The sequence below is a fragment of the Sciurus vulgaris genome, assembly GCF_902686455.1.
Source record: "Sciurus vulgaris genome assembly, chromosome: 7".
In the NCBI taxonomy this organism is placed as follows: domain Eukaryota; kingdom Metazoa; phylum Chordata; class Mammalia; order Rodentia; family Sciuridae; genus Sciurus; species Sciurus vulgaris.
The window spans coordinates 120,191,135-120,203,285 of record NC_136467.1 but is presented as its reverse complement, the minus strand read 5'-3'; the positions used below and the strand labels follow the sequence as shown (position 1 = coordinate 120,203,285).

General features: G+C 41.7%; 1 protein-coding gene across 4 annotated transcripts in view; it reads left to right on the top strand.

Annotated features, from left to right (window-relative positions):
* The first annotated feature begins 805 nt into the window (after positions 1 to 805).
* The window catches only part of RNF8 (ring finger protein 8), a 36,623-nt gene continuing 25,277 nt past the window's right edge, over positions 806 to 12,151 (top strand). For 2 of the 4 annotated variants that reach the window (XR_013764913.1, XM_079146346.1), the window contains exons 1-2: positions 807 to 1,046; positions 8,233 to 8,361. Coding sequence is in view for 3 of the 4 variants with exons in the window: in XM_079146346.1 (XP_079002472.1) it covers positions 936 to 1,046; positions 8,233 to 8,361 (240 nt within the window). In the remaining variant the exon portion in view is untranslated. Of the gene's footprint in view, positions 1,047 to 8,232; positions 8,362 to 12,151 lie in introns of all 4 variants that reach the window. The other 2 variants (XM_079146347.1, XM_079146348.1) reach the window with 2 other exon arrangements.

The window sequence follows — 12,151 nt, the reverse complement described above, 5'->3', positions numbered from 1 at the left end:
AGTGGAGTTTACTGGTAGACCAGGTGTTCAGCATGCACGAGGCCCTGGGCTCAATCTCCAGAAAAGAAAAGAAAATCCTGGTTTGGGCAGGGAGGCTCAATCCTGTAATCCCAGCTATTTGGGACCCTAAGAAAGGAGGATGGGAAATTCGGCAACTGACCGATCCTGGATGGGAGGGAATGTGGCTATAATTTAAATAACAGGGTCATTATCATCGCAATGTGGTCATAAAGCAAATTTTTTCTTTTTTTTTTATTGTAAACAAATGGGATACATGTTGTTTCTCTGTTTGTACATGGAGTAAAGGCATACCATTTGTGTAATCATAAATTTACATAGGGTAATGTTGTTTGATTCATTGTTATTTTTTCTCTTCCCCCCACCCCTCTTTTCCCTCTATACAGTCCTTCCTTCCTCCATTCTTGCCCCCCTCCCTAGCCCTAACTCTAACCCTAACACTAACCCTTCCCTCCCCCCATTATGTGTCCTCATCCACTTATTAGCGATATCATTCGTCCTTTGGCTTTTTGAGATTGGCTTATCTCACTTAGCATGATATTCTCCAATTTCATCCATTTCAAATTTTTTCTTAAAAAGAGGAAAAGTAAGGAGAGATTCCAGTTCGGGTGCCTAAGATTGGGGTGGTGGTTCTAGTGGGTGGTGAAGTTGTGACGCTACAATCAGAGCCTCACCCCACCGCAGCTGGGGCTAGCACCTGCGCCACCCATCGCGCAGGCGCGGTGCTCCCACATCCCCCGCTCGGGTGCGCCAGGCGCCTAGCCCGAGCCAGAGTTCGCGTCGATCCTGATTCCGGAGCGATTGCTTCTGTCTGTTGTTTAGGTATGGCGCCGGCGAGAAAACCAGGAGACGGCTGGGACCAGGATCGGGACCAGGGTTTCGCTCGTTGCTGAGCGACCCCCAGGGCCGAGTCGGCTATGGGGGAGCCTGCTTCCTTGGTCACTGAAGACCACGCCGGTGGTCGGAGCTGGTGCTTGCGGCGGGTGGGGATGAATGCCGAGTGGCTGCTGCTGGAGGACGGGCGCGAGGTGAGGGCGAGGGCTCCTGTGGTAGGGGGCGAAGGGGTCCCGCTGGGGCGAGCTGGGGGGCCGAGGGGAGCCGGGGGAAGGGAGCGGAGACGGGCGTCGGGGCGGCTGAGATGAATGGGAAAGCGGGGCGAGAGAGGTGGGAGCACGAGATGCGGGATCCTGGGCCGAGGAGAGAGCGGTCTGGGGCGCGCGGCGGCGGGCTGAGGCCGAGGTGTTGGGGGATTAATGTGAGGGAGGAAGGGAGTAAGTAGGGAGCCACTCGGGGAAGACCGGTGGGGCCCGCGGTGCAGGGGCGGGAAGAGGGCCTGGGGGGCGCTGGGCTGGGGCGGGCTGCGGCGCGGCCCGGGAGGACGCGGGCGGCGGCGTGGAGGAGCAGGGCCGGCAGAGGCCGGGACCGCGCCGTTGGGGCCGCACGGAGCCCCGCGGGGCCAGCCGGGGACTGAGGCGCAGCCGCCCCAAGTAAACCGCCCGAGGTCTGAGGTGGTGCGACCTCTCTTGAGTTTGTTTTGGAAAGCGATCGCTAGTGTAGGGTCATCACCCTTCAAATACTCGAATGTAAAAACGACTTCTTTCTTTCCATCTCGTTGGGGGAAATTGGCCGCGTTGGGATGGGTCACGTTTCGCCTGTGAGTCTGGGTGCCTCCAAGTGGCGCCCCCTGAGCTGGGTCAGGATGGGGATTCAGCGTTCTCTCCAGATGTTGCTTATGCTGTTTGATAAATGCAGATTAAAAAATAATAAATGCAGATTGAAAAAAATAAAAAGGAAGGGTGAGGCGTGGTACCAGGCAGGGAGGGGTGCTAGAACTGGGTTGGTGGGGAGAGAATTGCAGACAGCTTGGGAAGAACTGGGTCAGGAACGAGCTCTCGGTAATGAGGAGCCATTGGGTTTTGGAAATAATTTGTATGGAAAGTTCACTTTGCCATAGTTGTTAGCGCAAAAAGACCGGGACGGACGCAAACTTCACGAATCAGCCAAAAGCCTTCATTCAGGAATGGAGTCGTGGTTCTGATGGACCCACTTTCCTGATGGAAAATGAGCCACTGAACAAAGAAAGGGACTGGGGTAATATAAATTCTTTTGAGGGGTGGTCTAGTGAGCACGTTTTCTTGGGCACTCAGAAATTTGAACTTTTTGGATCTGGAGAGGATTTACTTTGAAGGAGATTAATACCTCCTGCAGACTTTAGGGGTGATAAAACACCTCCTCCCCATCTGCAGCGGCACCTGGAAAATATTTGTCTTGGGAGATGAAGACAATGTATGGTCTTCTTTTTCACTCCCTTTTCCCAGGCCATGTTATCTTGGGATTTTTTAATTTTCTATATCAAAATAATAATACTGAGTGGTTGGTCATTGTGTTGTAAATTAAATGTCTTGATTATTACTATTTTTAGTTAGGTTTTGTTTTTTTGGGTTTTTTTAGATTTGTTTTTAAGGTTTTTCTTATAAGCCATATTGGCACAATATAGTTTCCCAGGTGTTTATCAAGTACTCATGTTGTTTGGTGTACTTATAAGAGGGACAGATGATAACTTCTGTACTCAAAGAACTTATGGCTTGAATGAGAAATTTATACTGTGAAGCAGTCTGATGATATCTGTGTGGGCTGAATAATTAATTGCCAAGATGTGAATTATTTAGTAATAGTCTAAAGCACTAGTTCCTTAAGTCAAGGAAGGATTCAGGTTCAGCCTTAAATGTTGCTAAAGTAGGAGGTTGTGAAGGGTTACTTTGTGTATAACTTACATACATTACTTGATCTGGTCCCTGCAGATATACTACACTCACACAACTCTGTGTGGAAGTTTAATAGACAAGTGTTAACTTTTTTTTTTTTTTTTTAAGATCAGTTCTTTGAATTACTTCATTAATTTCTCCTGAATAACTGGTAGCCCTGAAGTTTTGGGGGGAAGGGAGGATCAGGGAAAATAAATAAAGTTGTAAGACAAGAAGTCTATAAAGCCAGGTATGGTGGCACACGCCTGTAATCCCAGCAATTTGGGAGACTAAGGCAGGAAGATTGCAAGTTCAAGGCCTGCCTTGGCAACTTAACAAACCCTTAAGCAATTTAGTGAGACCTGTCTCAAAATAAAAAAGGCCAGAGATGTAGTTCAGTGGTAAAACAAACATCCCTGGGTTCAATCCCCAGTACAAAAAAAAAAAAAAAAAAAAAAGTCTATAAAGCACTTCTAGACATATTCTAAATTATTTGATAGATTTGTGTGGGCCCTCCTCTGTGGGGAGAGACCAGTACAAACCAAGTGAATGGAAAAAACATACTGGGAACATTATGGCTTGCCAGGCCTGGCCCCCTGCAAGGTCAGGTCTTAGACGGTAGTTGGAGCATAACTTACTGTGTGTATGAATGAAAGCCAAGATGAAGTCTTACAGTAATGGTTCTCAAACCGTAGTATAAGTTGGTTTGCATAGATTTTGAGGTGTGCTGATATAATTCAATTATAACAGCAAACTCAGTTCTCTGCCTTTCTAGTTCCCTTCAAAGTTTCAGAGTTTGTAGACGAAACAATAAAACATGGCTCCCCTCATTTTGTTAACAGGAATACCATAGTAAAATTATCTGTTGGACATGGTGACTTTAAACTTCTTATACCAATTCTGAGTTTGGTGTAAAAACAAATAACTTTTATTGCAAATTAATTGGCTCCCAGGTCCTATAACTATTTAGCCTAAAAGCCATAATATTTTTTTTCTTTTTTTCTTCTCTTGTATTTTGTTTTCATAAAGTTTTCTGCCCTAAGTGGGTTGGAAAAGGGAAAGGATTATTCTAGAGTATTTACTGGTCATCTGGGAAACAGTAGGAGTTGCGCCCAGGAGGAAAGAGTAGCATTAGTGAAGGTGGACTTGGTCAAGGTAATCTTCTAGATCAATGTCAGCATGCTCCAAGGCTTGTAAAACTGTTGTAAATGCAAACAGTTGCCAACATATGGGTTGGTGCTAGTTGGCACTCAGTTCTCATGGGAAGTTAAGTTTTATGTTATGAGTGGTGTGAGATTTCCAAATGAGCACACTGTACTCTTTAACTGTAGTATATGTGAAATATCAGAAATGCTAAGGTAAATTCTTGAATGACAGTGAAAGGAAGATTGTAAAAGAACATTTCCTTCTTTTTCTGGATTTGAAGTCTATAGGAGACAATTCAGAAAAAGGCACTCTTCTGTTTTTTCTGTACAATTTTCCCTAGTGGCAATCCATACTGTCTCCCCTTAAGTGTTTTTTTTTTTTTTTTTTTTTTTTTTTTTGGGTGGTGCTGTGGATTGAACCCAGGGCCTTCTGCATGTGAGGCAAGCACTTTACCAACTGAGCTATATCCCCAGCCCTCTCCCCTCAAGTTTTAAAATGGAAGATTAAATATTTCCTCTCTTAGGAAAAAAAAAAAAGCTACCAAAGCTGGGCGTGGTGGGTGCAAGCCTATAATCTCAGCAACTAGGGGAGACTGAGGCAGGAGGACCACAAGTTCCAGGCCAGTCTCAGCAATTCAGTGAGTTTCTGAGCAACCTAGTGAGACACTGTCTCAAAACACCCCTGGGTTTGATCCCCAGTTCCCAAAACAGAAAAATGAAAAAAATAAAAAAAAATAAAACCTACCAGGATTGAAATTCTTTTTTGGTGGTACTAGGGATTTGAACCCAGGGCCTTGTGCTTATGAGGCTAGCACTCTACCAACTGAGCTATATCCCCAGCCCCCTGAAATTCTTATTGAATGTGAATGACAGATAATCTTTATACAAATTCCTCCCCCAACTGTGACTGGGACCAAACCTAAGGACTTCTTGCATGGTAGGCAAGGGCTCTACCACTGAACTATATCCCAGCCTTCAGAGGACCTACTGTAATTAACGGAATTTCTGGCAAATTGTCAAAAGAACTGAAAAACTTCAGACAATTTTGGTAGAGGTGGCCGCCACAACATTTTAAAGGGAAACAAGTCTGATTTTAAGAGTTCCTAGCTGCTGCTCCATATTTTTTAGTGTAATAATTCAGCTTCCAACTTCTGACCTAAAAAATGCCCATTCTAGAACCTGGGAAGACCCATAGGCAAGATCTCTTTATTCTTCTATTCATTTACACATATTTGCTGAATACATGCCTGGTCCAGAAATGCAGTGTTAAAAAAGATAAAGTCCCTGCTCATGAAATTTATATTCTAGTAAATGGGGAGGGAGAGGTCAAACAAGCAAGATAATCTGGATTGTGGTAAGTGCATGCTAATAACAGCAACTTTAGATAAGGGTAATCAGTGTAGGCCTCTGAGGAGTTGAAACTTGAAAAAGATGAGGAGTAGCCATGCAAAAGTCTGAGAAAGGAGTGCTATAAGCAGAGGGGAGAATTTAAAAAGGCCCTCAGGGAGGCTGGAATTTGGAGGAGGTTAAGGAATGAAAAGAGGGCTCAAGTGGCCAAAGAAGCCAGTGTTGGCAGCCTAGTATGAGTCTGAGACTAAAGAGAAGGCCAGGACATTCAGGGCCTTGTAGTCCATGGGAAGAAGTTTGGATCATAGAAGGATTTTAAAGAAAGAAAAGATCTGATTATTTATTTATTTATTTATTTATTTATTTACTTATATTGTGTGTGTATGTGCTGAAGATTGAACCCAGGGTCTTGTGCATGCTAGGCAAGCACTCTACCAACTGAGCTATACCCCCAGACTGAGAAATTATCTGATTTAAAGTTTTTACATCACCATTGCTGCTATACGAAGAATAAAATTTAGGGGAGCTAGAGTAGGAGCAGAAGCAGCAGGTGGCCAGGACGTTTGGACTAAGATAGTGTCTGTAGAGTCAGAAGTGAATAGATTATGAATTATAGACAGTAGAATGTGACGTACAACCAGTAGAATTGCTGGTGATTAATTAATTAGTTAATTAATTAATTTATTTATTTTTGGTACTGAGGATTGAACCCAGAGGCACTTACCACTGAGCCACATCCTCAGCCTGTTTTTGTATTTTATTTAGTGACAGGGTCTCACTTAGTTGCTTAGGGCCTCACCAAGTTGCTGAGGCTGGCTTTGAACTCCCAGTCCTCCTGTCTCAGCCTCCTGAGCCGCTGGAATTAACAGATGTATGCCATCATGCTCAGCAAATTGCTGATTTTTAAAATGTGGAAATGAGAAACAGATGAATCAAAAATGACTTCTAGATTTGAGGCTGAGCATTTGGTTAGATGACATTGTCAATTACTGAGATGAGAGTTTGGGAGGAGTGACTAGATTAGGTCAGAGAGAGTCATGGTAGACTTTTTTTTTTTTTCATTCTCTCCCTTCACCAAGGGGTGCTATAACCACTAAACTACATCCTGAGCCCTTTTTTAAAATTTGAGTCAGGATCTCGCTAAGTTGCTGAGGCTGGCCTTGAATTTGAGATCCTGCTGCCTCAGTCTCCTGAGTGGCTAGAATTACAGGGATGCAGTGCCATACCTGGCTTCATTAGTCTTTAAGGTACTGAAGACAAGGATAATTCTGGATTTTCAAAAAGAGCAGAGAGTAGGTCTTAGAAAACCACAAACTTTCTTTGTGTGTATGTGTATGTTTCTGGGGATTGAACCCAGGGTGTTCTTCCCCTGAAATATGACCCCCACCCTTTTTAAAATATTTTTTAATTTGAGAAAGAGTCTTGCTAAGTTGCAGAGACTTCTAACCTCCTGCCTCTGCCTTCTGAATCACTGGGATAATGGGCATGCACCACTGTGCTTGGCTGAAAAGCACAAACTTTAATATTCCCAGTTAAGGTTGTGGTAGGGGTCGTTAAAGAGAGGACTTGTGAAAATAATAAGCAAGAAAGATCTGGCTCTAAGAAGAATTTCATTTCCTTCCTTCACAGGGTTATTATGAACTAGACAAGTCCATCAGAAAAATATGATAGATGTGAATTTGGGCTGCTTTTCAATCTTTGCCAGAACACTCATGCTTTCCTTGTGGCTGAAATGGAGGATATTAACTTAGTGCAAAGACTTGATTGAATTTTAATTGGTTGAAAGTATACCTAGGTCATGTGGGAGAATGTTTGCTAGACATTCCCTGAGAGCTTTGCTTTTGGCTACTTACTATTATCTGTGTCTTGAATGAAGGTACAGAATCAACTGCCATATTAATTTGGTGAGGGACTAAATCTAGAAAGTATGTTGAGTATGTTTGATCAGATTGCAGATTAAAAATTCAGAAAAGTCTTGACAAGCTGGTATGGTAGCCTGAACTAACAAGATGAAATTTAATAGAAATCAATGTAAGGTCCTACACTTGAATCCAAATTTTCCCAGCTAGTCAAGTATAGACATGACTTAGCATAGCAATTCTTGGGGGAGGGGAGACCAGGAAATATAATCATTTCTAAGTCCGAGAATACATTGGCAGAGTACTGTATCTGCTGTGAAAGCTAATGCAATTTATATGTTATGCTAGAACTGGGAAAGTGATAAGTTGAATTTGTGTGGTGAAATTAAGTTTAATTTTCTTAATACAGTATCCAGGAATAAAGACAAACCAGAGTCCTTTCACAGACCCATTAGAATGACAGACTCAAACCCATCCCCTGGGAATTAAGTTGAAGTAACTGGGAATACTGCCAGGGAAAGAGAAGACTCAGTAGACATTTTATAGATGATATGGAAGGGGGATTAGAGATTTTCTGATGGTGCCCAGTGCAGAACCAGGGCCAATGAATGGAATTTGTAGAGAGAAAGATGCCAAGTCATAGCCATTAAAAAATCTGAAGGCCTGACTTATATAAAGGCAGTGTTTAAGATGAGTTGATGGGGCTGGGGATATAGCTCAGTTGGTAGAGTACTTGCCTCGCAAACACAAGGCCCTGGGTTCAAATCCCCAGCACCGCAAAAAAAAAATAAAAATAAGAAAAAATAAAAGAGTTGATGGGCTTGTGTAGAAAGAATTCCTCCATGTTATTATGGATTATTGAACCAGATAACCTTTCAGGATCTTATCAATTCTGGCAGTCCATGGTTAACTTCTTTCAACTTTCTTTTATCACGATTCTTGACTTTCTACTTGGTGGCTCCCATGGCAGCTGAAGAGGAGATAGCAAATGAACTGTTTGGATTCCACAGGAATCTGGTTTTTCAAATTGGGACTTGCATACACTGTTGGTTGATAAGATGTAAAGAACCTCTTTTTTGAGCACAGTGATTGATTATGTCTCTTACATTGTTTTCCCAGGTGACTATAGGCCGAGGATTTGGTGTCACATACCAACTGGTATCAAAAATTTGCCCTCTGATGATTTCTCGTAACCACTGTGTTTTGAAGCAGAATCCTGAGGGCCAGTGGACAATTATGGACAACAAGGTACACCAATTCACAGATACCTAATTACTTTGATTTTTTAAAAGTTTCTTTCTTTCTTTTTTTTTTTTTTTTTTTGCATAGACAATTCTTGTCATAAAAATCTGTCATCTTTTCCCCCAGCCATTCCATTCTCTTTCCTATATACAACCACTTCTGTATGTTAGATTGTGCCAAGATAATTTCTAATGACTTGGGTTGAAAATTGTTACCATGAAGGAAACATCTGAATTGGGGCCATAGGTCCTGTTCCCAAAACTAGACTTAATTACTGGGCCCTTTTGAGGTCCAGAGGTCTAGAGACCCTGGGAATCTGCTGAAATGTCTATAGTGTATCTACAGCTCAGGGGAGAGGAGAGGAGAAAGAAAATGAGCTGACAGCACTCAGCTCCTTCCCTTCCTCACTCCTTTTAATCAGAGCAACCCCCTCCCTCATCTGTCTACCTACCTCTCTACCCACTCACTTACCTACCTACCTACCTATCTATGATTATCTATTTTTGGCGTTGTAGATTGAACTAGGGCCTTGCATGTGCTAGTTAAGTGCTCAACTGATGTACATTCCCTTTCCCCTCTCTCTCTTTCTTTTTTTTTTTTTTTTTTGAACTTATATATTAGTGTTCTGTGGAAGATTTCCTTTGAAAAAATGGTTGTCCTGTTTTAAACAAAATCAAAAACCACTGGTCTAGTGGTGAATATACTAAGGGAGGTAAAATAGTATATAAAGCCCAGCAGTTAAGTTCCCTGATAGCCAGATGTGGTGGTACATGCCTATAACCCAGAGATTTGGGAGGCTGAAGCAACAGGAACAGAAGTTCAAGGCCATTCTGGGCAACTTAGTGAAACCCTGTCTCAAAATTTTTTAAAAAAAATTAAAAAGACCAGGGGATGTAACTCAGGAGGAGAGTGCCCCGTTCAGTCCCCAGTACCACCAAAAAAAAAAAAAGAAGAAGAAGTACCTAGCTATTCAGGAGGCTGAATCAGTAGAATTGCAAGTTCAAGGCCAGTCTGGGTACCATAGTGAGACCTTGTCGCCACCCCCACCACCCAAAAAAAAAAAAAAAAAAAACTTACCTAAGGTGCAGATATGCAGATATACAAGTACTCAGGAATATAATGAAAGTATAGACTATGAAGTGAGAGAAATTCTAATACAAACAGTTAAATTTAAGAAGTATGAAAGGTCTTTAGATACCATTTTATACTGCTTCACTGCTCGGATTGGAAGGATTTTAAAGGGTAGTAAACCTGTTAGAAGGGAGGATATCCCACAAGCCTGCCCAGTAGACTCATTTTGTGTGCATAAATCTGCTAGATGTAAGCTGTTGGAGAAAGTACATTTCTGATCTAGAATTAAGTTGAGTTAGCACTATTTTGAAGGAGGTGATATAAAGGCTAAGTGAATTGGTTCAGCACTATTTGCAAGGTACTATGAGCGGAATAGAAATTGGTACTAAAATTATCTAGTTTAACCCTTTCTGTGGACACAGATGCACCTGAGGCTCAGAGAAATAGCTGTCTTTCCAAACTGGTCAGTGAGTGAATGAGCCGTGATTTAAACTCACATTAAGTTTCTCTACAGTGCCCTGTTGATAAATACCAGTAGACACAAACAATTTGCTATACTGGTTTCATCATTTTAAAAACTTAAAATTATGCGTATCTAAGATATAGCCGTAAGGTATTATTTTTTTGTTTTTGTTTTTGTTTTGTACCAGGGATTGAACCCAGGAGTGTTTAACCACTAAACCACATCCCCAGCCCTTTTTTATATTTTATTTAGAGACAGGGTCTTGCTGAGTTGCTGAGGGCCTTGCTAAGTTGCTGAGGCTGACTTTGAACTCTGGATCCTCCTGCCTCAGCCTCCTGAGCCATTGAGATTATAGATGTGTGTCACCTCACCCAGCTAAGGTTTTTAAAACCTCTAATGGCTTATTTTTAAGCACCTTAGGAGCCAGGAGTGGTGACATGTTCCTATAATTCCAGCATTTGGGAGGATGAGCCAGGAGGATTGCTTGAACCTGGGAGTTTGAGACCAGCCTGGGCAACATAATGAGACATCCTCAAATAAATAAATACATAAGTAAAAATAAAAATTAATCTTTGGGAAAGATGTTTTCTTCATTAGAGTTGTCCATTCAAGAAATGAACTAGTGCTATAGAGGTAAATTCTCTGCTGCTGCTGCTGCTGCTTTCTTTTGGTATGAACAACATGGATGTGGTCCATGTATGCGATTAGCAGCTTTTAATACATTGGGAAGCTACCAGATGATCATTGTAGTAGTCCTTGAATGTCAGCCACAGGGATGATAGAAGCAGCCTGGGTCAGCAATAGGTCATGGCTATGCTCTAGGGCTGCACTCTAAGGCTTTCTTTTAAGGCTGTCATGATCATCATTGTGATTCTTTTCTCATGTCTCAGTTGACTAATTTGGAAGAAAGATAGGTTCCTGATTCTTCCAAATCTTTTCTGTACAATTGATTTAAACCTCATGTTTTAGTTGTTGTTGTTGTTTTTGGTGCCAGGGATTGAACCAGGGGCACTTACCCACTGAACCACATCATCAAGCCACACCATCCCTAACCTTTTTTATTTTTAATGTTGAGACAGGGTCTCACTAAGTTGATAAGTCTGGCCTTAAACCTGCAATCCTCCTGCCTCAGCCTCCTGAGCTGCTGGGATTACAGGCATGCACCACCTCACCTGGCATAAATCTCTTAGTTTTGATTCTGTTTGTGAGGTGACCAGTTTTTGGGGAAAGCTATGACAAGGGTTTTTTTGGTGGGATGGTTGGGGGTGTGGTACTGGGGATCAAGCCCTAGGGCACTCTATTACTGAGCTACATATCCAACTCTTATTTTTTATTTTGAGACAGGGTTTCACTAAGTTGCCCAGGCTTACCTTGAACTTATGATCCTCCTACTTTATTCTCTCAAGTAGCTAGGATTGCAGGCTTGCACCACTGCGCCTGCCTGGGAACAATTTTTATAAGTAACCCCCTCCCCCAATTTGTTTATTAACTTATTTGGCTTGACAGATGCTCCCTTTGACTTTTTCCTGGCATGAGGTCATTGAGTCATCTGCTGATGAGAGATTTGAATTTCTGCTGCAGGATATTATTGTTGTGGCTATATTTGAGTCATCTGTCAAGTCTCTTTTTAAATTATTTTTTATTATTTTTTGTGGTACTGGGGATTTAACCCAGTACAGCAAAACAAATACAAAAAACAAACAATAAAATTGATGGTAGTACAATAAAATTTAGAACTTCTGTTCCTTAGAAGCTCCTATGAAGTGACTGGAAGGTAAACTGAGAATATGTTTGCTGTATAACCATTCAAACTCCAGGTCTATTTTTTTAATTAAAAAAGGCAAAATGGAAAAAACAGGAACTTCACAAAAGAATGCTCCAAATGTTTGATATTCATGAAAAGTTATTCAGCCTCATTCGTGATTAGGGAAATGCAGATCAAAGCAACATGGAATACCACTGCATATTCAACAGAATGGCTGAAATTAAACTGGTGGTGCCAGGTTCTGGCAAGGATATGGGACAAGTAGAGTTCTCTTACTCTTGATGGGAATATAAATTGATACAGCTATTTGGGGAAAGTATTTGACACTACTTATTAAATTTAAACATATTTAACTCATGACATAGTTATTTTCTCCCTCAGGAAGCAACTGGAATGTCCATAAAAAAATGGATAAACTGGGTAATCTCATATCTTATAATGAAACACTATATTGTAATAAACATGAATGAATGACTACACTGTCCAATAATATGGAT